The sequence below is a fragment of the Aotus nancymaae genome, unplaced genomic scaffold (assembly GCF_030222135.1).
Source record: "Aotus nancymaae isolate 86718 unplaced genomic scaffold, 86718_ANA_hifiasm-v0.15.2.pri h1tg000094l, whole genome shotgun sequence".
Lineage (NCBI taxonomy): Eukaryota > Metazoa > Chordata > Mammalia > Primates > Aotidae > Aotus > Aotus nancymaae.
Window position 1 is genome coordinate 333,086 of NW_026988509.1, and position 27,238 is coordinate 360,323.

A 27,238-nucleotide genomic window follows, 5' to 3' on the forward strand; every position below is an offset into this window, starting at 1 on the left:
GAAAGAGAACCGGAAGGATCATTACCTGCAGAGGTCTGGGTCCTGTGATGCATTGTGGAGGTGGTAGAGGTGGAGGAGGTGGTAGTGGGGGGATCGCTGGGGTGATTCGGGGAGCTCCTGCTGGGAATGGGTCCTGCTGAAGTCCAGGGATGCCCACGGATGAAGGTGAAGAGCCCAGGAGGGTGAGTTTGACAGAGGCATCAGCTAGAGGGAGACAGAGACTTGCTCCAGGAGTGCTGTTCTGGACAGACAGTCCAGGTACGGTGGTAGGGGGGTCGAGGGGACTGTTCTCCCTTGTCCTGTCATTAAGCTTATAATTCTGTAGATTAAGTTCTCCTCACTTTTAATGCCCCATCCATTCTTTAATCCCTGCCTTGATGCCCTGCATGGACCCAAGTACCACTTCCTGCCCTTCCTTCACGCACAGACCTCAACTAGAACTCCACTCATAAATATCTGGGAACACACCCCACGGGCCACCTCAGCAGCCCCTTGTTTCCCCCTTTATCTCACTAAAGTGCATAGCCAGTGTCACACTCTGGGCATATTGCCCACATGGCACAGATCAGGCACTCAGATTCCAGCCCTCTGCCCTCCCCAAACTTCCCACATTCTTAAATTCTTTCTTCAACATTTGTTGCTTCTATTTGAATATTTGCGCAGACTCAAATTGTTGAGCCTTCCTGGCTACAAACAGATTATGGTTGCTTTTCCCTGCCAACTAGAAAACAAATGAGTATGAATGTCCATGAATGGGAGAGGGAATTGGAAGGTATTTGAGGGAGACCTGGTCTCAGTAGGATGTGGTCTAAACAGGAGTGGCAAAGATGGGTGTGGGTAAACATAAGACGTCTCATGACAGCCTAGTAGTGTCTCCACTTGAAATAATAGGGAATTGTGGCCATTTAAGTGGATCACTCCATGTTAAGATTAAAGACGTGACTTCAGCTGCCTCACACATCTAAAAGGAAACCTCCTGGGATGGCAGGCCTGCCCTTTCCTCCCTCCCAGCCCATCTGCTCCCCTACGTTAGCTGTCACCTCTCTCCAACTCACATTTGATCAGCTTTACCACTTCCAGGTGTGAGCTATTGGTCACCATGGTGCCGTTGACCTGTTGGAGGGACAAACAATTTTGAGTAATGGTGATGAACAGCTAGGGCATCCTTCTGTAAGTTCAAAACACCACGTCTTCAGGAAGCCATTTTCCAGTGCTCTTTAGCCTCCTCTGGTCACTTGTTTACTCAAGTCACACTATGAATTTGTTCTGTTCATATCTGCTATTTGTTCTGTCTCTCCAGCGAGCCTGTAAGTTTTCAGGGATAAGACCTGCGTCTTCATTCCTTAATTTGTTCATTCATTCACTTAGTTTTGGTATACACTTTTCCGACCATTTGTCTCACACACATGTGAATGTCCACTGCCCCAGTGTGCTTCCTCCTCACAGAGGACTAAGCAGTCTCTGCATCTAGGATTTCCTCAATGGTTCCCCACTATGCTGCCCAGGCTGGTTCTGAACACCATTCTGTCGAAGAAAGGCCTGAACAACCAGGGCAGGTTATAGTAGTTCAGCATGGGCAAGGATCCCAGGTTGGCATTATACGGAGGAAAGAATATCAACCTGAGAATCAAAGTCTTGGGTCCTTCCACGAGTTACTACCAAAATAAGTTAATCTTATTTTGGTCAGTTATGAAATGAGAATAAAACTTGTTCTCAAAGCTTGGTTGCTTCAGAGTCAAGAAGGGCCACAGCTATCTTCCTCCTTGCTCTCTCTCCACACTATACCACTGTGCTCCCTCGCATGGACCACCCCTAACTCAGTGGCTGCCTGGTAGTTGGTATCAAGATGGAAGTGTGCAGGATGGGGCAAGGCCAGGGGTGCCCTGCACATCTGCCTCCACAGCTGGGAGTGGGAGTGCATGTTGGGGTCACTCACTTTGATGATCCGGTCGCCCTCCTTCATGCCGGCCTTCATGGCTGCACCTCCTGTAAGGAGAAGGCCTGGTCAGCAGAGCCCAACAACCTCTACCAGAGGCCACTGAAGCTACATCAAGGTCCCTGTCAGATCACCTCTCCTCTGAAATTTCCTCCTATTTCTCTGTGTTAAGTACCTCCAATGCTGGGTGCACTTCCTATTCCACTTTAGAGACACAACTACTTTTAAGCTAGAGTGAACTATGTAAGGTCCCATCTCCTGCTCTTCCTTCCACCTAGATAAGGTGCTAGACTTCTGATAGCAGGCCAAGGCAGGAGGCAGGCAGGGCCAGGCTCTGGGAAGAGCATGTGTGCTTCATTCTAATGTATCTGGATATGTTCCAAGGTCAAATCGAGTTATTTTTTATTATCCAGGGGGAAAAATGAGTTTCCTGTATGAAACAGAATGGTTAAAATAATTATTAAGGGAAATATGGAGAAAAGGCTTAAAACAAGACTTTCCTAAGTCCTGAGAGGTTTTGTAAAATATTCTGGGGGTTCACATCATTAAAAATAATAACTTTTCTTTTTAAAAAAGCCTTTCTAAAGCCATTTACAGTTTTTCCCTTTTTTTTCTTTTTTTTTTTTTTTTAACAGACAGAGTCTTGCCCTATAGCCCAAGCTGGAGTGCGGAAGCATGATCTCAGCTCACTGCAGACTTAGTCTTCTCAAGCGATCCTCCCAACTCAACCTCCCAAGTAGCTATGGGACTACAGGTGTGTGCCACCATGCCCGGTTAATTAATTAAAAAAAAATTTTTTTTTTTGTAGCGATGAGGTCTCACTATGTTGCCCAGGCTGGTCTTGAACTCCTGTGCTCAAGTGATCTTCCTGCCTTGGCTTCCCAAAATGTTGGAATTGTAGGCGTGAGCCTCCATACTCAGCCCAGTTTCTCCCTTTAAAATAAACCAAATTAAGAGCTTCTGATGGTGACTGACTGAGGTGCTCAAAAGATCATGCTCTTCACCTTTTCAACTTGTCATCTGACTGGAGGCTACAGTGGTTTTGATCACAATATGGTTTGTTTGTTTTTTTGAGATACTGTCTCCTCGCTCTGTCACCAAGGCTGGAGTGCAGTGGTGTGAGTTTGACTCACACACCCCTGACCTCTTGGGTTCAAGCGATCCTCTCACCTTGGCCTCTGAAGTAGCTGGGACTACAGGCATGTGCCACCACACCTGACTAATTTTTGTATTTTTTGTAGAGACAAATATTTTCACCGTATTGCCCAGGCTGGTCTTGGATTTCTGAGCTCAAGCAATCGTCCCGTCTCGGCCTCCCAAAGTCCTGGGATTACAGGCGTGTGTCACCATGCCCAGACTCACAAGATAGTTCTAAATGACTTATAGTCCTAGTTTAATTTACATCCAGGAAGCGCAAAAAGCATTAAAGCCAAAACAAGTTAATGAGAAGCATAAAAACTACATATTGTACATTTGTCCCAGCGTGATCATTAAATCTGTAAGTTGCATTCCTCTGATCAAAACAAAACTCCCACAAAGCCCATCTAAATGTTTCTACTCTGAAAAGAAAAATACAGTGATGACTGCATTCCGATTTGGCTTTTCAATACTGGGACTCAAGACTACCCTCATCTAAAGTGTGCTATTTATGGAAGAACACTTGCAAATAGCTTGAAATTCCTGCTTAGACATTCATTTAGAAACTAATGCTGAAGAGAACAGAGCTGTCTTGCCTGAATGTATGAAACATGTGAGGTGACTTCTAATAACTTAGTGATTAAAAAAAAGCAACTAAACTCTTCAGAGTAAAGGAACTTCAGCAAGCATGAGAATCACTGCAAGAATTTTTAAAAGTGTGTTTCATGGACCTCTTGCCAGAAAGCAATTCAGTGCCTCCAAGGTCAGCCCCAAGAAAAAGGATTAGGGTTAGGGCCTGCCTCAACCTACCAAAGTGCTGGGAGTAATGATATTTAATACACACATATACCTGCATAGCAAAAGTTTGAACATGAAATAAGAGCTAATTAAAATACAATATGATAACCTGAAGTGACTTTGTCTTGTTTTTACTTTGGGTATATTTTTATATCACATGGAAATGACTTTTAATTGTAAAAATTAGCTACCCTTGGGTGACCTAAAAAATGAATACCTGTCTAAAGATACAACAATCAATGTTCCCCCCTGTCTTTTTTTTTGTTTGTTTTGAGATGTGTTGCCAGGCTGGAGTGCAGTGAGGCAATCTTGCCTCACTGCAACCTCCACCTCCCAAGTTCAAACCATTCTCCTGCCTCAGCCTCCTGAGTAGCTGAGACTACAGGTGCCTGCCACCATGTCTGCTACTTTTTGTATTTTTAGTAGAGATGGCGTTTCACCATGTTGGCCAGGATGGTCTCAATCTCCTGATCTCATGATCCACCCACATCAGCCTCCCAAAGTGCTGGGATTACAGGCATGAGTCACTGATCCCAGCCCTTTGTCTTCTTCTTTTTTTGTTCTGAGATGGAGTCTCACTCTGTCGTCCAGGCTGGAGTGTGTAGTGACGTGATCTCAGTTCACTGCAACTTCTGCCTCCCTGGTTCAGGCTATTCTCCCACCTCAGCTTCCCGAGTAGCTGGGATTACAAGTGCCTGCCACCATGATTGGCTAGTTTTTGTATTTTTAGTAAAGATTGGGTTTCACCATGTTGGCCAGGCTGGTCTCGAACTCCTGACCTCAGGTGATCCACCCGCCTTGGCCTCCCAAAGTGCTGGGATCACAGGCAAGAGCCACCTTGCCCGGCCTCCCCTTTCAATATGTCTTACCAAATTATCACTTTAATCTTCACCTTTTATTCTTTTGCTCTCCTTATTATCCTAATTATCAATATATATACTATTGAATGATAATTTTAGTTGCTTTGCTTGAGGAAGAATCTTTGATTACAGATCTGTGAACTGCTGTTGGGCTTTTGTTTGGTTGACTGGATAGAGTAAGCTGAAAGCAATAGATGATCACTCAGGGCTGAGGATATGTGAATCAAGGTCAGAGGAGTGGTGGTGAGCTATCAAAGAGATAGCTCTGGAAGCGTTGTTCAAGGCAGAATTATTGGAGTGAAGGGCTCAGCAGAGGCTCTTCACTCTGTTTCTGTTTCTATGAGATCTTCTGTAAAATACTCATGACTAGTAAATTTGTTGTGGAATTGGTCTGTCTTGAGATGTATTAAAGAAGTCCCGAGTCCTTGGGTGTAGGGTATAGCAGAAACTTCCTTTGGAGGGCCACACCATTGGGATTCCATGGGGGAATGTTTGTGGCAAGAATTTCAGTAGCATAATGAGCAGGAACTGGCCCTCCTACAGAGTCTTTCCTCTCTCATTAAGAAGAGTGCTCCTCCTTTCTTCTGTGAGCAGGTCAAATGGATTTGATGATCAAGGGCCAAGCTCCGGGTAGGGGGAAGAGTAATGGGTAAGGTTGAGGCACTGTTGCTTTGCCTAGCCTTGTTAAAAGAAGCCCAATTTTGTTTTGCAGGCAACTCTCAGCCCCAGGCGAGAAATCAGGATTAAAGTAATTACAGTATCCTACTTCTCTTTGCCAGTGATTGGTTTGGGGAACTAGGCATATGAAGTGATTCTGGCCTGTAAGATACAATGGGAAATGTTTGCTGGGTGACTTCCAATTTTCTTCCCTAATAAGAGAGGTTTGTACTACCAGAAGACTCTTTCCCACCAGTCTTCTTCCTTCCTGCTTGGATTACTATGGTGTGAGGATGTCATGCCTGGAGCTTTGGCAGTCATTTTGCTACCCTGAGATGAAGGCCAATGCAATCGAAGGGAGGCTAAACAACTTTGGAGCTACCTAGCTCTAGACATTTTGTCAGGTGAGACGAATAAATACATTTGTGGTTAAGCCACTGTTAATCAGGTTTTCTGTTATGCGCAACTGATATAGAACCTGAGTGCTCCCCAGCCTTTGGTCATAGGCTAGATGAAGTTACATGCTTCAGTGTCCTCAACTTGTGGGCAGAGTTGAAGTTTCCGAGTTGCAGCCCAAGGCAGCTGCAGAATTGAGGTAGTGCTCTGGGGTCATGAAGGGTTTGCTTTTGTTGCTAGGCAGCACGCTGGGGTCTGGTCCCTACATAGCTTCCTCTCTCTCTCTGTCAGCATTCTTTATCTGTCTCCATACTCCCTCCCTCCATCTTCCAGGAATTTCTTCCTTCCATCTTCCGGTAGCTTCTAGCCTAGAGGAGCCCTCTGAGGTAGGTCATGCTCCAGTTAGAGTTGGGTGTGTTCCACTTTTGTGGGATCCTTTCAACTTGGACAGGCCACCCCCCCTCCCCAGAGCTCGTGGGCATAGATGCAGTGCATCACAAGCAATCGCCTCAGGTCACCTCTGATGAATATTCCACCTGTGGGGTGATCTGACCCCTTCCTTTCAACCAACATCATCTTCTATGCCATGCCCCACACATTAACCTCCAGTGCCATTTGTGTGTCTTCTTTTGAGAAATATCTGTTCATATCTTTTGCCCATTTTAAATTAGATTACTAGATTTTTTTCCATGGAGTTATTTGTGCTCCTTATTTAGTCTGTTTATTAATCCTTTGTCAGATGAATAGTTTACAAATATTTTTCCTCATTCTTTGGGTCGTTTTTCACTTCGTTTATTTTTCCTTTGCAGTAGTGACTACAGCATTTTGTCTTTCTTAAACTTGTATTTTAGGTTCAGGGGTATATGTGCAGGTTTGTTAATACAGGCAAACTCATGACATGGGGGTTTGGTGTACAAATTATTTCATCACCCAGGTGTTAAGAATAGTACTTGATAGTTATTTTTCCTGATTCTCTCCCTCCTCCTACCCTTCGCCCTCAAGGAGGCCCCATTGTCTGTTATTCCCCTCTTTGTGCCCATGGGTTCTCTTTTCTTTTTTCTTTTTTGGGACAGAGTCTGTTGCCCAGGCTGGAGTGCAGTGGCACCACCTCAGCTCACTGCAACCTCCACCTCCCAGATTCAAGCAATTGTCCTGCCTCAGCCTCCTAAGTAGATGGGATTACAGGTGTGCATCACCATGCCCAGCTAATTTTTGTATTTTTGATAGAGACAGGGTTTCATAATGTTGGCCAGACTGGTCTTGAACTTCTGACCTCAAGTGACCCACTCATGTTGGCCTCCCAAAGTGCTGGGATTACATGTGTGAGCCACTGCACCCCACCCCATTGGTTCTCATTATATAGCTCCCACATATAAGTGAGAACATATGGTATTTGGTTTTCTGTTCCTGCATTAGTCTACTAAGGATAATGGCCTCCAGCTCTTGCATATCCATGTTCCTGCAAAGGACATGATTTTATGGCTTTTTAATGGCTGCATAGTATTCCATAGTATATATGCACCACATTTTCTTTGTCCAGCCTACTACTGATGGGCATTTAGATTGATTCCATGTATCTGCTATTGTGAATAGTATTGCAATAAACATTCATGTGCATGTGTCTTTATGGTGGAATGATTTATATTCCTCTAGGTATATGCCCAGTAATGGGGTTGCTGGGTCAAATGGTAGTTCTGATTTTAGTTCTTTGAGGAATTGCCACACTGCTTTCCACAATGGTTGAACTAACTTACACTCCCAACAGCAGTGATAAGTCAGTATTCCCTTTTCTCTTCAACCTTGCCAGCATCTGTTGTTTGACTTTTTAGTAATAGCCATTCTGACTGGTGTGAGATGATATCTCATTGTGGTTTGAATTTGCGTTTCTCTAATGATGAGTGATACTGAACTTTTTTTATATGCTTGTTGGCTGCATGTATGTCTTCTTTTGAAAAGTGTGTGTTCATGTCCTTTGACCACGTTTTCATGGGGTTGTTTTTTTCTTGTAAACTTGTTTAGGTTCCTTATAGACTGTGGATATTAGACCTTGGTCAGATGTATAGTTTGCAGAAATTCCCTTCATTCCATAGGTTGTCTGTTTACTCTGCTGATAGTTTCTTTTGCCATGCAGAAGCTCTTTAGTTTCATTAGATCCCATTTGTCAATTTTTGCTTTTGTTGCAATTGCTTTTGATGTATTCATCATGAAATATTTGCCAGTTCCTATGTCCAGGATGGTATTTCCTAGATTATCTTACAGGGTTTTTATAGTTTTAGTTTTTACATTTAAGTGTTTCATCCATATTGTGTTGATTTTTATATATGGTGTAAGGAAGGGGGAAGGTCCAGTTTCACTCTTCTGCATACGGCTAGCAAGTTATTGCAACACCATTTATTAAATAGAAAGTCCTTTCTCCATTGCTTGTTTTTGTCAGCTTTTTCGGAGATCAGATGGTTGTAGGTGTATAGCCTTATTTCTGGGCCTCCATGCTGTTCCATTGGTCTGTGTTTTTCTACCAGTACCACACTGTTTGGTTTACTGTAACCCTGTAGTAGTTTGAAGTCAGGTAATGTAATGCCTCCAGCTTTGTTCTTTTTGTTTAGGACTGTCTTTGCTATTAGGGCTCATTTTTGGTTCCATATGAATTTTAAAGTAGCTTTTCCTCATTTTGTGAAGGGTGTCATTGGTAGTTTAATAGGAATGGTATTGAATCTATAAGTTGCTTTGGGCAGTATGGCCATTTTAATAATATTTATTCTTCCTATCTGTGAGCATGGAGTATTTTTCTATTTGTTTGTGCTATCTCTGATTTCTTTGAGCAGTGTTTTATACCTGTCATTGTAGAGACCTTTTACATCCCTGGTTAGCTGTATTCATAAGTATTTTACTGTATTGGCTGTAGCATTTTCTTAGCAAACAAGTCATTTAACCTTTCCATGTCTCAGCTTCCACACTGATAGATGATTATATATACATTTGATTGCTACTGTGGAAACCAGATGAAGTGAAAATGCCCAGGTCTCAATTGGGCATTGATGCTTCTCTTGCATTGACCTCCTGCTCAAGTTATGCAGTTTATATGAGGGTTTAAGGAATTTGGCTCAGGGCGGAGTGACTTTCTTTTAGTGTTTTCAGTAACAACCTAAAAACACCAAGTGCTTGGGATTGGTCAAGGCCCTAGCTGGGTACAAACCTGCAGAGGAAGTCATGTAGCTGACTGGGTCACAGAGGGGTTAGGTACTTTGTGTTTTTCAGTCAGAACAGACAAAACAGCGGGAAAAACTGAGGGACCCCACAACATGAGATGATGTATGTTAACGTTCGTTAATATTTACTAGGGGCCAGCACTTTAGGTAGAGAGTTCAATGACAGACTTCTTATTTTTCTCACCCATTTTACAGATGAAGAGCTGAAGGATAGAGAGGTGAGATAATGGCCCAGCGTCACACAGCTGGTAAATTGTAGAGCTGGGATCTGAATCTAGGTATCTGTCATCAGAAGCCCTGCTCTAAACAATAAGCCAAGTATTGCATTTAACATACTCCTCAGCATGTAGGAAGTGCTAGAGAAAGATTATCTTTGACTATAATTTTTTATGAATGCACATTAAGTCTGTAGTACCATTAGATGGATTCGTTTAAAATTCCTTAAAGTGCCCCAAAGATGGTAGAATAAGATAATGCAATCTAGCAGATGTAAAGACACTTAACAGTGTTAAAAATTGGTTTTAGTTTATAAGATAACTTGTATAGGCATACCTTGAAGATATTGTAGGTTTGAACCCAGGCCACTGCAATAAAATGCATGTGACAATAAAGCAAGTTACTCAAGGTTTTTCATTTCCCTGGGTGTTAGGCTGGGCGTGGTGGCTCATGTCTGTAATCCCAGCACTTCGGGAGGCCAAGGTGGGCAGATCACCTGAGGTCAGGAGTTTGAGACACGCCTGGCCAACATAGTGAAACCCTGTCCCTACTAAAGATACAAAAATTAGCCAGGCACGGTGGCACATGCCTGTAATCCCAGCTGCTCGGGAGGCTGAGACAGGAGAATCTCTTGAACCCGAGAGGTCGAAGTTGAAGTGAGCAGAGTTGGTGCCACTGCACTCCAGCCTGGGTGACACAGTGAGACTTCATCTCAAAAAAAAAGTTACTTTTTACTATATATACTGTAGTCAGTTAAGTATGCAACAGTGTTATGTTTAAAAAACCCAACATAAACAAATACTTTTTTTTTTTTTAGTATAAGTATGTTCCATGCAATATTTGGGATATATTTATACTAAAAAAGGTATTTGTTTATCTAAGATTTAAATTTGTTTGTGTCTTCTGTGTTTTTATTCACTAAATCTGTTTGCCCTTGCTTGGGAGGCTGTTCTGTCTTCGCTGAATGAACAGGCTCCTTTCCTTCAGCTTCTCATTAGGTTTGATCAATGAGAGACATCAGCTGGAGAAAAGGGGACAGGAAGAGAAGGAGGTAGAGGTTTATTCTTCTCTGGTCTGCTGCAGATTTGCTGTGTTCCTCCTCACTGGTCACAGCTCTGGGTTCAGGTAGCTGCTCCCTCCCTTGCCCTTTCAGGCCTATGATTGGTACCAGTTCCCTGCCCTTGCTGACCCTAGGATACTGAACTATCCCTTTTCGGTTTCCCCAAACTCAGTCCACACCTTTGTAGATGAGATTCCTTATTAAACTCTTGTCAAATTGTCCAGTCCGTGGGTTTGCCTGCTTCCTGTTGTACCTCAACTGATAAAGGCATGCAATGTTCCACATCTGATGTGGTCTGGATTTGTGTTCCCAGTCAAATCTCATGTTGTAATGTAATCCCTAGTGCTGAAAGTGGACCATGGTGGGAGGTGATTGGATCATGGGGAATGGTTTAGCACCATCCCCTTGATGCTGTCTTGTGACAGAGTTCTCACAAGGTCTAGTTGTTTAAAAGTGTGTAGCACCCTGCCCCCTTGGCCCCCCTCCTGCCATGTAAGACATCCACTCTCGCTTTGCTTTCTGCTATGAGTACAAGCTCCCTGAGGCTTCCTGAGAAGCAGATGACACCATGCTTCCTGTACAGCCTGTGGAACTGTGAGCGAATTAAACCTCTTTTCTTTATAAACTATGCAGTCTCAGGTATTTGTTTATAGCACTGTGAGAATGAACTAATACAATGTGTAAAGAAGATACTGTTAATATAGCTATTTTGCAGATGAAAATAATGAGGGTCAGAAAAAGGTTTAGTAGGTTGCCCCAGGCTTTGCTCCTACTAAATGGTGAGAGTAGGTAACAAACCTAAATCTGTCCATTCCAAAACTCAGTTCACAACTATGCTATGCTTTATTAATGAGCTCAAGGAGGCTGGAACTGCTAGACAGGTCACTGTTTATGCTTTTCTACCGGCATGCGGAGGCACAGACAGATGCTGTAAGACAGACTATATCATGGCCCCAGTCCAGGTTTTTTTTTTTTTTTCTTTTTTTTTTGAGACAGGGTCTTGCTCTTGCACCCAGGCTGGGGTACCGTGGCACAGTCATAGCTCACTTCAGCCTTGACCTCCTAGGCTCAGGTGATCTCCCACCTCAGTCTCCCAAGTAGCTGTGACTACACGCATGTGCCACCGTGCTCAGCTAATATTTTGATTTTTAGTATAGACAAGGTCTCAGACTCCTGGTCTCAAATGATCCTTTCTCCTTGGACTCCCAAAGTGCTGATATTACAGGCACAAGCCACCACCTGGGCTTTTCTTTACTCCTTCTTGTACTTGGAGCCTACTTCCCTACCTCTTGACTTGCTTTGGCTAATAGAATGAGGCAGAAGTGATGGGTGCCATCCATAAGGCTTGGTGGCCCCAGCAAGACTTATAAGATCCAAGGAAGAATGGATGAGTGGAATACAGTGGGGAGTGATAACCAGGGCTTCAGGTAGGAAACTGGGGGTCTAGGTAACTGGATTGAGACAGAGGAGTATAACAATTGCTTATTGGCTAGTACCACTCAATATTCAAGGCTATGAACAAGCGTATTTTGTAAAAACAAAAACCAAAAACCACAAACGAACGAACAAACCAAAAAAACTGAACGTGGGAAGCTCATCTTAGTTTAATCTAATTTCTATAAAATTTTTACTTTTCTGGTTTGTAAGAGAGGAAGTAACAGTAACTCAAAGGAAGTCCCTATTACTGGGACTTAAATGTTTAAAAATGTTAAGTAATTTTATGGGTTTATCATTTTGCTGGGTAGGCTTTGAGAGCATTGTCTTAAATGACAGCAGGACAGTTTTAAAAATCATTTCCTGAATCTAAGGGTCTTGCATCTACTTTGAAGGTAGTGAAAACTCTTCTGGAGAGTTATGGGTCAACAGCTCTTTCTAGGGAAGCTTTAATACCATCTGTACCAGAGACAAGGGGATAGGCTATCCTCTTTGCAGGTTTTCATATGCCTACCTTGACCACTGTATTAGTCGGGGTTCCCTAGAGGGACAGAAGTGATAGGATATATATATGTGCAAAGGGGAGTTTGTCACGTATTAACTTACACAATCACAAAGTCCCACAATAGGCTGTTTGCAAGCTGAGGAGAAAGGACAGCCAGTCCGAGACCCAAAAGTGAAGAACCTGGAGTCTGATGTCCGAGGGCAGGAAGCGTCCAGCACAGGAGAAAGCTGTAGGTTGGGAGGCTAGGCCAGTCTTTCCTTTTTATGTTTTTCTGCCTGCTTTATATTCTCTGGCAGCTAATTAGGTTGTGCCCATCAGATTAAGGGTGGATTTGTCTTCCCCAGCCCACTGATTCAAATGTCAATCTCCTTTGGTAACACCCTCACAGACACACCCGGGATCAATACTTTGTATCCTTCAATCCAATTAAGTTGACACTATTAACTGTCACACCCACCGTGTAGGGCAGTGACTGTGTCATATTCATCCCTTTATTTCAAGCATCTGATGCAGTCCCTGACATTGTTAGTGGTTGTATAAATGTTTATGGAATTGAAGTGAATTTTACTCTTTTGTATTTGAGAGGCAAATATTCAAACAGACAATGGGTAGACTATATATACAGTTACCTGCACTAACCAATACAGGAAGCCAAGTAACAACTGCTATAGCACTTGACCCCAAATGCCAAGACTTGATTAATAACTGACAGCATGTTCCCTATTTCTTTTTTTTTTTAGATGGAGTTTCGCTCTTGTTACCCAGGCTGGAGTGCAATGGCGCGATCTCGGCTCACCGCAACCTCCGCCTCCTGGGTTCAGGCAATTCTCCTGCCTCAGCCTCCTGAGTAGCTGGGATTACAGGCACGCGCCACCATGCCCAGCTAATTTTTTGTATTTTTAGTAGAGACGGGGTTTCACCATGTTGACCGGGATGGTCTCGATCTCTTGACCTCGTGATCCACCTGCCTCGGCCTCCCAAAGTGCTGGGATTACAGGCGTGAGCCACCGCGCCCGGCTTTGTTCCCTATTTCTAACTTGGGACCAACTGGAATAAGCCAAATATGCTCCCCTAACCAATTACATAGAATTTCCCACTTATAGTTAGCCTGCCTACAGCCTTCCATGACAACAGCTTCAGGGCATACCTGAAGCCTTCCCTTTTGCCACCATATGCTTTCCAAGTCCTCTGGCTGCCTTTGTGCTGGTGGCTCTTTTGCTATAGCAAGCTCTGGGTAAGTAGCCATTGCTGTTTCTCATTTGGGTGGTTTTCATTTATTTCTACACATTTGGAGTAACTGCTTTTCTTAATAAATTGAAATAGAAGGATTTAAATGATTTTAATCAAATGCAACAAACATTTATTGCATGCCCAGTGTCTGCCAAGTGCTAGGTTATTTCCTATGTATTCTGCTATGGTTTTATATGTATTTATAGATGGAAAATGACATAAGGTGTGTATCTACCTTAGTAGTGGTTAATTCATACATGCACCCACTTCATAAAATGTATAACATTAAAAGAATATTTTCACATATATGTTTCCTATAATAATATGGATAATTAAAAATAACATCATTGATATTTCTGTTTTCTTTGGTTTCCTTTAGGATTCTGTTTCCTGTTTCGGACTGAGACTCTGGTTCAAAATTGAGTGGGTGGGGACAAAGCAGAATCATCGGTCCTGAACATGCAGATGTCTTTTGACGTCTGAGGGAATTACACACATTAGGTTTCATTTTCCAGCTTCATTTCCTATGACATGGTAGCGACAATTAAGAGCAATTGAAACGCTTCTGCTCATAGTCTTTAGACTTCAATCACAGGACCGTTGGTAGAAATTCAGCCACAGTAAAACCCATGGAGCCTTCCTGGCAAATTTGTGTCATACTCACCTGTATTTCCTTACCACAGTCTTTGACAGACATCTTTAATCCATCACTGTATTTCTGCTTGAATGAGGCTCCTAAAAACAGTGTTGCAGGCAGCCCTACCAATCAAATGCAGGGGTATACTCAATTAAACTGATTTGCCATGGCTGCTGTAGAATTTTGTCTCAGTCTTGATCTAACAAAAGCTCAGGTGTTAAAGTTTATTACATGAGGAATGGCTGAAGAAGCTGCATGTGACTTTCAGATTTTTTTGTTGTTGTTGTTTTGTTTCTTAAATTTATTTACTATACTTTAAGTTCTGGGGTACCTGCATGTGGAGAACATGCAGGTTTGTTATATAAGTATACATGTGCCATGGTGGTTTGCTGCACTCATCACCCCATCATCTACATTAGGTATTTCTCTCAATGCTATCCCTCCCCAACCCCCGACACCGTGCTATCCCTCCCCTAGCTCCCCCACACCCCCAAAAGGCCCCGATGTGTGATGATCCCCTCCCTGTGTCCATGTGTTCTCATTGTTCAACTCCCACTTATGAGTGAGACCATGCGGTGTTTGGTTTTCTGTTCTTTTATCAGTTTGCTGAGAATGATGGTTTCCAGCTTCATCCATGTCCCTGCAAAGGACAGGAACTCATCCTTTTTTATGGCTGCATAATATTCCATGGTGTATATGTGGTACATTGTCTTTATCCAGTCTATCACTGATGGGTATTTGGGTTGGTTCCAAGTCTTTGCTATTGTGAACAGTGCTGCAATAAACACGTGTACATTTTTTTTTTAATTTTAGATCCACATTTTGATTTAGATTGGGTTCTTTCTTCTTTGATTTTTGGAAGTCATTTGATTTAATTTAATTTAATACAGCTGAGGCAAAACTCAGAAAATTAAATAAACAGGAATATATTTAAAATTCTGCATTTAGGCTCAAAGGCCCACATGCCAAGTGAGGGAAGCAGGTTCCACAAAATTGACCTGGGATTTTGATAGTTGATATTCTTAGGACACATTGACAGAAGTCCAGCATCTGCTAGGTTGTAGGAAGTAACAGTTCCAAAGTATTCTATCCTGATTAGACACACCTGGATGATGATCTTTGGTCTGGGAATCCTATTTTAAGAAAAGCATTAAAACAACAACCAGAGAGTATTACAGGAACACGATGAAGGAAAACAAAGGATCTGAACAGTATGTCGTATGGGGAAAAGCCGACGAAGCTGATAACAGTTGGCTTGAAAAAGAGAAAGCTGACGTGAGCACAATGACTGTCTTCACATATCTGCAATTTTATCATGTAGAAAAAGGAACAGGCTGATTCTGTCTTGTTCTGGAGAATGTTTCTTTTCTCTTCTTTTTCTTTTTGCATAATTAGATGTAAAAAAATTATGGTAAAATATACATAGCATTAAGTTTACTATCTTAACCACTTTTAAGTGTACAGTTCAGTATTGTTAAGTACATTCTGTTTGTCTCCAGAAGTTTTTGCAAAACTAAAATTCTATGCCCGTTAAACAACTCTCCATCCCTCTCTCCCTCCAGTCCCTGGCAACCACCATTCTACTTTCTGTTTCTATGACTTTGACTCTTCTAGACATCCCATGCAAGTGAAACGATACCGTATTTGTCTTTTGGTAACTGGCTTATTTCACATAGTGTAATGTCTTCAAGTGATATCTATGTTGTAGCATGTGTCAGAATTTCCTTTATATATGCCACACTTTGTTTATCCATTCATCCCTCCATGCCCATCTGGGTTGTCCCCACCACTTGGCTATTGTCAATAATGCTGCTATGGACATAATTCTTTTGGCTATATAACCAGAAGTGAAATTGCTGGATCATATGATAATTCTGTTTAATTTTTTTAAGGAAGTGCCATACTGTTTTCTATTGCAGCTGCACCATTTTACATTCCAGCAACAGTGTGCCAGGATTCCAGTTTCTCCACAATCTAGCCAACACTTGTTATTTTCTGCTTACATTTTGGGATAGCAGCCATCCTAATAAGTGTGAGGTGCTATCTCATTGGGATGAGGAGTGTTTCTTAAACTATAAAGACTCATTCCCCTTTTGAAAAAAAAATTTCATCCCTCTTAAAATGGTATCTGAAATTTCAAAATAAGTGGAATATTTTGTACTGAGATAAAACAATGATGTATCCTAGTATGCTTTTTCCTATCCCACATACTCCTTAAACCTGCAGCCTCAAACTCCTGTGCTTAAGTGATCCTCCTGCCTCACACTCTCAAGTAGCTGGGACTACAGGTATATGCCACCATGCCCACTGAATTTTGCATTTTTTTTTTCAGAGACCAATAGAAGGAAGTCCTTTCTACACTGGATGGTAAGTTGGAATAGATGGCCCAAAGATCCACCAAGCCACTCTTCCTCCTCCCCACAACAAATCTTTCCATATCTGCAATTTTATCACAGGGATTGGCATACTGCAGCCCACAGACTAATCTGTTCTAAAAAAGTAGATCTAGAAAGCAATTTGTGTAAAAACATTCAAGAAGATTTTGGAAAATGTTATTAAAACTTAGAAATTTGAAGTGAATAAATTAACATAGGAATAAGTCAGTAGATAAATGTCCATTTATTTATTTATAATAGTATTTACAACATTACAAATTATAATTTACATAAATATATAAATAAATCATAATGATTTTGATAGCAGCCATGATACTGAGTATGAGGTGATATCTCATTGGGATGGGGAGTGTAATGATTTATTTACATATGTTTTTACATTTATAAATATATAAATTATATATAAATATATGTATATAAAATTATATATAAAATTATTATGAGTAATTAAGATAATAAAAGTATGATATTAATTTTATAAAATGTGGATATATTGGACTGGATATATATGATTGAATTGGTATTTGTGATTAGAAGATACTATTCTAAAAAGTAATAGAAATCATATCTTGGACATTATCCTATGTGATAGAACTAAAAGTCAATATATACTTTATTTCTCTTTCAATACTAAGGGAGAAATAAAGGATACGTCAGCATTATGGATGGCTTAAATTTTATGCTTTGTGCTTTTTTGTAGTTTCCAAACTTTCTCCCATGAATGTGTAAATATGTATCATTTCAGTAGTCAGAAAATGATTATATTATGAAAGGTAATGAATTTCCATTACCGAGGCATTAATTAGGAGCTGGATGTTTTAATTTACTTGTTTTTTTTGGGGGGGTGGGGTCTTGCTGTTGCCCAGGCTGTAGTGCAGGGGTTATGAATGCATGTGATCATAGCACACTGCAGCCTCAAACTCCTGTGCTTAAGTGATCCTTCTGCCTCAGCCTCTCAAGTAGCTGGGACTACAGGTGTGTGCCACCATGCCCACTGAATTTTACTTTTTTTTTTTCAGAGACCTATAGAAGGAAGTTCTTTCTACACTGGATGGTAAGTCGGAATAGATGGTCCAAAGATCCAACTCAAATACTTTCTATTTTTCTGTTTATAGTAGTTGGAACATTAGTTGGATTCCTAAGACCTGGGAGCTAGACCTGTGTCTATCCCTATCCTCCACTTAGGTTTGCAATTCAGTTTGGCTTTTAAGCCTTTGTTTTGTTTGAATGTAGAATGAGAGTGAATAATGCCTTTAATCTTTCTAATTTACAAGGATACTGCAAAGACAAATGAAACAATGAAGCATCTAGCAGAAAAACATCCTGTTTTTTTTTTTTTTGTTTTTTTTTTAAACTAGAGAAGAAGTCTCGCTCTGTCACCCAGGCTGGAGTGCAGTGGCGTGATCTCGGCTCACTGTCAACCTCCACTGCCTGGGTTCAAGTGATTCTCTTGCCTCAGCCTCCTGAGTAGCTGGGACTACAGGCACGTGCCACCATGTCTGGCTAAATTTTTTTTGTAATTTTAGTAGAGATGGGGTTTCGCCATGTTGGCCAGGCTATTTTCTAACTCCTGACCTCAGGTGATCTGTCTGCCTCAGCCTCCCAAACTGCTAGGATTACAGGCATGAGGCACTGTGCCTGGCCATTTTTAAGAGCAATGCTTGTGTTTTTTATTTTTGTACTGCACCCAGAGGCTTAGCAATGATGTTACAGTTCCAGAGCTCTACATCCCAACCATTCTCTGGCTCTCAGATTTACCTGGAGCAGGTCACCCTCTGACCTTTCAGGGCTGAGTGACACATATTTTTCCTTTTATTTGCCAATGCCTGTGTTACAGCTCAGGCTCCCAGCATGATGTTATATTTCCGTAGTCCTGACTGGGCAGGAGCCATGTGAGGACTACAGCCATAACAAGCTGTAGGTGTTCAATCAATGTTAAAGGAGTCCAGCTGAGTTGCTTCTTTGCTCCTGTGTGTTCTGACTTCACTTGAAATCCTTTGATTACCTTGGTTGGGGAATCTTCTTGGGAGCCCTCTGAACTTTCTTGGAAATTGTCTAGACTAACTCAGCAGAGAGCAGTTTTAATAAGGCTGACAAGACAGAGCTGTGAGGTTGGTGAAAAGTGGTAGCTGTGGTTGTGCTGGAATGAGATGGAGCCTGGGGTGGAAGATTTGGGTTCTTTTCTGAGTTCTTCTGTCATTAGCACGTTGGTTGACCCTAGTTTCTCCAACCTGACCCGGGAGGAGCTGGACTCTGGGATCTTTAAAATTTTGTGGGGAGCTATTGTCTGTGTTGAACCTGTGATTCCAAGTTAATAACCTAGGTTTCAGTCTGGCCTCTGTACGGTCTTGGGGAAATCATTTCATATCTTTGAGCCTCAAGAATTACATGAAATTAAGTATTTATAATAACCAGGCCTATGTCTAGTGCCTGGTAGGTTCTCCTAGTATTCTTGTCTGCCATCCTCCCCTTTTGTCAAATGGGGATAAATTAATCTTCATCAAAACATTAACTGAGACTTAGAGTGCCCTCACATAGACCCACTTATATTCTCAGAGGAAACTCTTAAAGATGGTGTCAAAATAAATCCAGACTTAGCAAGGACAGGCTTTATTCAAAAGGATTATTGTAGGTGGGGTGTGTGTGTGTGTGTGTGTGTGTGAAATGAGAATGGGGAGCGACCCTTGCAATAGGGAGAATTATTGACCTTAAGATGTGCAATTGTCTCGGGAGCTAGGCGATTGTCTCAGGAGCTAGGTGAATAAGGGTTTTCTTTCTTTTTTTTTTTTTTTGAGACGGAGTTTCGCTCTTGATACCCAGGCTGGAGTGCAATGGCGCGATCTCGGCTCACCGCAACCTCCGCCTCCTGGGTTCAGGCAATTCTCCTGCCTCAGCCTCCTGAGTAGCTGGGATTACAGGCACGCGCCACCGTGCCCAGCTAATTTTTTTTGTATTAGTAGAGACGGGGTTTCACCATGTTGACCAGGATGGTCTCGATATCTTGACCTCGTGATCCACCCGCCTCAGCCTCCCAAAGTGCTGGGATTACAGGCTTGAGCCACCGCGCCCGGCCGGGTTTTCTTTTATAAAGAGGAGTTAAATAAGGCTAGAAAGAACTGTGGTGTGGGGACATGGGATGAAAGAGTGACATGACCAGATAGTTTATCAGAGAACATTTTACCCTGAGGTCAGCCTGTTCTCTGGAGGGGCTGTCTGCTGGTTAAGGCTGAGAGTGGGTCAAAGTTTAGAGGCTCGTAGGAGAGAGAGAAATGTCACCAATTTAACCAAGTTAACTTCTTCTTTTTTCTTTGAGACAGAGTCTTGCTCTGTCACCCAGGCTGGAGTACAGTGGTGCGATATGGGCTCACTGCAGCCTCCACCTTGTGGGTTCAAGCAATTTTCCTGACTCAGCCTCCCGAGTAGCTGGGATTAAAAGTGCGCACCACCATGCCTGACTAATTTTTGTATTATTAGTAGAGAAGAGGTTTCGCTATGTTGGTCAGGCTGGTCTTGAACTCCTGACTTCAAGTGATCCATCCACCTCATCCTCCCAAAGTGCTGGAATTACAGGTGTGAGCCACCACATCCAGCCAAGTTTGGTTAACTTCTTATTTTGTCCTATTGATCAGTGAGGATGAAACACTTCAGCTAATCATTTATGAAGCAAAAAATGGGAATTTGGAAGGTCTGTGTCTAGCCTTGTCATAGGTAAGCAAGGGGGCATCTGTGAATCTTCTCTCAGTCATATGGGGAATGGTGGTTTTTTATGGTAAACGATTTTCCACAATGCAAAATGATGTTTGTGCTCTTCCCCCCATTCATATGTTGAAACCTTAATCCCTAAAGTAATAGTATTTGGAGGTGGGACCTTTGGGAGGTAATTAGGGTTAGAGCCCCCATGAGGGGGGATTAGTGCTCTTATAAAAAGAGAAGAAGACATGGCATCTCTTTTCCTGTGTGCACCCACCAGGGAAAGGCCGAGTGAAGATGTAACCAGGAAAAGGGCCCTCACCAGAACCCAGCCATGCGGGCACCCTGATCTCAGACCTCCAGCCTCCAGAACTGTGAGAAATAAATGTTTGCTGCTTAAACTACCCAGTCTCTGGTATTTTTGCTATAGCAGCATGAATTGATTAAGACTGGGGGGGATGTCTTGACCTTCCCTGTTTTTCAGAAGCACAGGGCTGAGGTAAAATTCAACGTTGTCAATGGTTAGAACTTCAGGATCCAAAGACATGAATCCCAGTTGGTGACTTTCAGGTTCTGGTAGGATGTTGGCAGGTGGGTCAGATCTTTCCAATGCTTCTCAGTGCAGATTCTGCTGAGCACCTGTTGGTGGAACTCTGGAAGGAATTCTGGCAGGTCCTTGGTGGATGAGGTCAGAGGCTGAGAGAGGAAAGGAAAGGGCCATGAGAATAAGATCACCTGAAACTGGCATGTTCACTAACAGCTTCCTCTAACCAAGTTCCAGCTGACCATACACAGCCTTGTGTTTTAAAATGCAAGCGGAAAAAACAAAAAAAGATGGGGAAGATTGTTTCAGTTTTCCAGGCTATTCCTTCTCACTGAAAGGAGAGTTGGGAGAACCCGATTATCATCAGCAGCATCAACAACCAAACTCTTAGCTAAGCTGAACCTCCCTTCCTGAAAAGGTGTGTGTGTGTGTATGCATGCGTATGCGTGCCAAGGGAGAAGGCTTTTCCTAAACATAGGGACAGGAAATGATAGGAAATGGGAGAAGACATTATTGCCAGAGTTTCAAAGCCCTTCCAGGGCACCCTTCCTTACGGAAGAACTGGGTTGTGGGGTGCAGCTTGCTCAGGAAGGGAGACAAAGGGAAACATGAATGATCATACTCTTTTTCTCTATTTTAAATGCCCCACCTCTTACAGAGAAAGGGCTCAGTTAAGAGCTGGATATAAAACCTAACTCTGCAACTTACTATCAGGGTGATCTTGGGCAGTCATTTCATTCTGGATGATGATTTTACTTCCTTATCTGGAAAAATGTAGAAAACTTATCTTAAAGGGTCATTAGGCAAAGTGCAGGCCATGTAGCAGGTACTTAACAGATGGATAATAATGAGAAGGGAAGGGAAAAGGGAAAGACACTGACATTTACTGAGCTCCTACTTTGTAAGGGGTGGGGCATTCAAAATAGATATGAAGAATATGGTGTTGGCTCCAACTAATCAGATAGTGGCCACAGTGTTCAGGTTCCTTGTTACACCAGACATCAATTCCTTAACTGCCAGATATGAGATGGGTGTGTGTGTGTGTGTGTGTGTGTGTGTGTGTGTGTGTCCTGGGGAAAGGCCTGGGTTAGCCAGGGTGGTAGGTGGGTTTAGGATAGTAGCTATTTACCATCCCATACAGAAGTAGTATATTTATATAAGTAGTATATTTATATTTCATTTTCACAACGATTACAGCCAAGTGGAATGTTATCACTTAGGGTAGGTCCAGAACACTTTCTTCCTTCCATGTTCACCTTTGCATTATTGCTAATGATACCCGTGTCTGGTTTGTAGGAAATTCAAGTCATGGTGCAAGAATAGGAAACGTCTTCCCAGGGAGCTTTCTTTCTAATAGAGTATTTGCCCAGAGTGAGGATTTATACCAGGGCCTATTAGTTCATCAGGTGAGCAGGAAAAGAATAAAAAGTGATTTTAAAAGTTACAAGGAACATAGCCATACAAACACATGTTGTGATGGCTAATCTTATGTGTCAACTTGACTGGGACATAGGGTGCCCACATATTTGTTTAAATATTATTCTGGGTGTGTTCATAAGGGTGTTTCTAGATGGGATTAACTTTTGAATCAGTAAAATGAGTTAAGCAGATCACCGTCCCCAGTGTGGATAGGCCTCATCCAATCTGTTATAGGCCCAAATAGAACAAAAAGGCAGAGTAAGAGAGAATTCATTTTCTCTGCCTATCTTTGAACTGATGCATCTGTCTTCTCCCGACTTTGCAATTGGACTCAGATTGGAACTTATAGCACTGGCTCTCCTGGGTTTCCAACTTGCTGACTATAGATTGTGGAACTTCTCGGCCCCCATAACCATATGAGCCAATTCCTTACAGTAAATCTCTCTCCCTCTTTATGTATATACTCTGTTTCTCTGGAGAACCCTGACTAATGCACATAGGAAGTTGGGTCCCTGACATTGGCAGAGGTAAGAGGACACTCCTGGAGCCCTTGTAAGATGTGGGTGGTCATGGTATGTGTGTCTCTAAATCGTGGAGAGGCCTCTGTATAATGTTGGCTCAGGGCCTAGGATCTGAGCTTCTGTTCATCTCATAGGAAACAAGGCCAACGAGAGTGAGCTGTGCTGTCCCATTGCTGTCCCACCGGTTAATCATCTGTCTCTTCTCTAAATACCAGTTGAGAATTTAAAAAGGACTTTTTTCTCTTCCCCTCCCGTTTTGCAGTTTGTTGATCTGATTGGTTCAGTGGTTCAGGAAGCCATCTCCAGGATAATACTACTGTACATTTACTTGTTTGTATGCCATTTTACAGATGACAATGTCAAGAATCACGTCATGCTGTCACAGAAAGAGCACTGACACTGGATGGGGAGGAGGAAAGGTTCCCACACTGGCTGACGAATACCATAGTCACTCTCCTTTCACACATTCCGACCTCAGATACACTGTGTATTGCACAATAGTCTTGTTTCAAAATTCAAAGCCTGCAAACCTTTGGAATGGGAAGGAGTATGGATAGGAGACTGGTTCTAGAAAGAGGAGAACCAAGAACAAAACCCAGCTCCACTACTAACTGCCTGTGACCTTCGGCAAGACCTAAAACCTCTCTGGGCAACCTCTTTTAGCTGAACCATCATACCGGGCTTCCCTTCCTGCTTCTGCTCTACGTAGGCACCACCACACTGCAGGCAGAGAAGGGCCAGTGACCTCACCCCAGCCAGCAAAGCAGGCCTATTAATAGGGCCCCAGGCTGCTCTGGCTTCCCGTCTTGGGCGCCCCCAGGGCCGGCTGGCGCCTCCTTGCTTGCTCTCCCCGCGGAGAACTAGCGGAGCTGACTCCCCCTACACTTCCGCCTCCCTCTCTGGTCTCAGTCTCCAACAGGAAGGGTGGGCTCTCGGGGAAGCACAGCCTAGAAGAGCAGTGATATTGGCTTTAAGAAGAGAAATTGAGAAGAAAACAAATCTCGACTCCTCCGCTCTCACTCAACCTGTCGTCTTCCCGGGGGACAGAGGTGGCCCAGACGTGTGCAGACGAGCAGGAAGGACGCGCCAAGCTTTTGGCCTCAGGTGAACCAAGTGCAGAAAGTGGAGAAAAAGTATCCCTCGCCTGATGCCACGCCCCTTCCTCCCCCAGTCCCTAGTAAAGCCTCCGGACAACCTCTGTATAGCGACTCCCCAAGTCCCATCTACTCCGAACTGTTAGGCGAGTGTGGACACCGCCCGCATTACCCTCGGTTCCAGTCCCCGCCCTCAGAGGAGGGGCTGCAGCCCTCAGGGTCAGAGGCGGAGCAGACGGCTGGGGGAGCGCCGGCACCAGGAGGAAGTAAGCTTTCGGCGGGCGAGGGCTGTGGATCCCTCGGGGAGCCGGGACCGCTCACCTGGGCCCGGCCCGGCCCGTGGAGATGGGCTCGGTCTCCTCCGCGCTGGCGCGGTCCCGCAACGCCGTAGTGCAGTCGGGCTCGTCGCCACCGCAGCCTGAGGCGCCACCGGCTGCTCCCGTTGCTCTCGGAGACCCATTCGCACTCCCTAAAACTCAGAGGCCGGAACTCCGGCGTGGGGAGACACCCTCCTCTCCCGCAGCCTGTGAGGCACAGCCCGCGGCGAGGCGTCACGAAGAGCTGGCGAAGTTGACGAGGCAGGAGCTGTCCCCGGTGCTGAAGTGTGCGGCGAGTATGTCCCAGCCCTGCTGGCCCCGAAGCCGCAGCGCGGCGGGTGAGTTTCCTTATCTTGCTTAAGAATCTCGGAGAGCGGCTGCCTAGAGACTTTGGGGGAAAAGAGAAAGCACTATCTCCCAGCAGGATTATGCTTTTCTCTTCCTCTTGCCCATAACTTATTTTACACGTTAGGATTGATTTCTGGGTTCAATAGGGGGTTATTTCATTAGGCCCATCTTTCACAGAGGTTTAAACAGTAGCTGGCAAGATAGTTTACACCCTAAGGATCCCTTTCTCCAGCTTTGTACCGGCGCCGGCACCATAGGGAGAAGCCTTCCTTGTTGTCTTGGAAAGGCTAGGTAAAAGAAATACCTTTTCTCGTTTTCTCCCACGAGAATTGGGAAAAGGGCCAGAGATTCCTGCTTGTCCAAAACTTAGTTACACGTGTGAAAAAGGAAGCCAGCATTTGAACCAGTCTCTTCTGAAAGGACTTGAGGTGTGCAGTTGGGGGAAGACTTGCTTTTAGGGTAGACAACATACGAGAAGTAAAAAGAGCACACAAGATTTGAAGTCAGAGGTGGAAATGCTTTCATTGTGATCTTGGGCAGGATACTCCCCCTGTGCCTCCGGTTTTTCATCTGTGACACAGGGATGATAATAATTCCATCTCACTAGGGAGCTGGAAAATCTGACCATACAATGTAAGAAATGCTGAGAAAACTGTAAAATGCTATGCAAATATTCAGTGTTACACATGAACCAGATCTTTGAACATCTTCAGCTGAGGGAATAGTGAAACTTAACTTACTTTAAAATTTTTAGTTTGAGATATTCAAAGATTCCATTTAATAGGGGCAGATCTCTTCTGCCAGTGTTGTGCAAGTGGGAGGAAAACGCCTTAGTTGGTACATGTGATTTTAAAAATCTCATACACTGGAAATGTTGCTAAGTACATCTCTGGCCTTTTGGTCTCATATATGAATCCTCATTTCTCCCCAAGCAAGTTTGTGGTGCTCACAGAGATGGTCTGTTGACTTTTCAAGGATTCAGTAGATTAAGTCGACAATGAGGGGGACTGGCTTACATTTTAACTTACTGAAAGATGAGGATCCATATATTCTTATTCCCTTGAAAGTTTTCAGAATGTTAGAAGAAGACACAAACACACTGTCCTTTCAAGGGGAGATTTATCATTGTAAAACATGTTCGTTTCTTCCATCCAAAAGACACGCCTTTGTGGTATTAAGTTCAATTACAAACATATGTAACCATTAAAGGATATTACCATATTAATGGAAAGAGAATCAGATCAGGAGTCAGGACACCTGGGTTATGCTAAGCTCAGTATCCTTGGGCAGGCTACTTACATTCTAAGCTTGTACAGTCTGCTTTTTAAAAATGAGTACAGCCAGGTCAGCCAGATGTGGTGATCCCAGAACTTTGAGAGGAGAAGGTGGGTGAATTGCTTGAGTTCAACAGTTCAAGACCAGCTTGGGCAACATGGCAAAACTCCATCTCTCCCCAGTATTCAAAAAATTGGCTGGGCATGGTGGTGTATGCCTGTAGTCCCAGCTACTTAGAGGGCTGAGGTGGTAAGATAGTTTAAGCCCAGGAGGTTGAGGCTGCAGTGAGCTGAGATCATGTCACTGCACTCTAGCCTGGGTGATAAAGTTAGACCCTGTCTCAAAAAAAAAAAAAAAAAGAGTACAAATATAGTTACACCATTTCCTATGCCATGAAGCTCAAAGGAAATTATGGAGGCAAAAATGGTTGTGTGTAATAAATATAGTACAAGAGTAAGGCATTATTAATGAAAATTAATATTTTTAAATGTGTAGATGCACATTTAGTTTTTATAAAATCTGTCATCATCCACCAATATAGGATGAAACATGGGTTTCTTTGTGAAACTCTTTTATATAATTTTTGTGTGTGTAGGGATATCAGTTCAATTACAAACATATGTAACCATTAAAGGATATTACCACATTTTTTCCCCTCCCTCCTTCCCTCCCTCCCTCCCTCCCTTCCTCCCTTCCTTCCTGCCTTCATTCACTTTTTTTGAGACAGGGTTTTGCTCTGTCACTGTCTGCAGTGGTGCAATCACATCTTACTGCAGCCTCAACCTCCTGGGCTCAAGCAATTCTCCCACCTCAGCCTCCTGAGTAGTTGGGACTAAAGGTACATGCCACTATGCCCAGTTAATTTTTATATTTTTTGTAGAAACAAGATTTTACCAGTTGTCCAGTCTGGTATTGAACCCTTGGGCTTAAGCAATCTGCCCAGGTCGGCCTCCAAAATTGCTGCACCTGGCTATTTTTCTTCTGCTTTCACTGGTGTGGGCAGAAGATTTGGACATTGCAATTTATTCATACATTTATAGTGGCAGAAAACCAGTTTCTAGGAATTTTCATTGAATCAATTTCTGTTCTGGATTTGATGACACCTTAGAAATACTTCTAACTTTAACTTTTTGATTATACAAGAATTTTTTTCAATCCCTTCAATTTTATTTCATAAGAAATATATGCAATTAAAAATTACATTTTGAGTTTTATGTCACCTAGGATACTTATGCAAGGTTATTCGATTTCTATATGTTGATCTTTTTTGAAAGAGTGGTATTTAAGCTCACATTTTTGAAGAGTGGTGGGTTTAGATAGCTGGAATTGCAGATGAGGCTCATTTTTAACATCTGTAAAAATGAAATGAGTTGTCTTTAGCAATGAAGCTAGGTGGCCTTTTGCTGGACTAGATTGAACTTCTCCAGATATTGTGTGGAATAGCACAGAACTGGGAGTAAACTATCCATGCTGCAATCTAAAGCTTGTACTTTGTAAGCCAAACTGAATATCTATATATATACGTATGTGTAAGTATATATACATAAACAGTATTGCTGGAT

At 42.9% G+C, this 27,238-nt stretch overlaps 1 protein-coding gene across 1 annotated transcript in view; it reads right to left on the reverse strand.

Moving 5' to 3' along the window:
* Positions 1–27,238, reverse strand: part of LOC105732294 (rho guanine nucleotide exchange factor 11-like) — a 79,640-nt gene that overhangs the window by 31,880 nt on the left and 20,522 nt on the right. Inside the window, 6 exon segments of the mRNA XM_064369879.1 lie at positions 26–204; positions 1,056–1,113; positions 1,937–1,986; positions 23,320–23,362; positions 23,526–23,589; positions 23,909–24,260. Of these exon segments, the coding sequence (XP_064225949.1) occupies positions 26–204; positions 1,056–1,113; positions 1,937–1,986; positions 23,320–23,362; positions 23,526–23,589; positions 23,909–24,260 (746 nt within the window).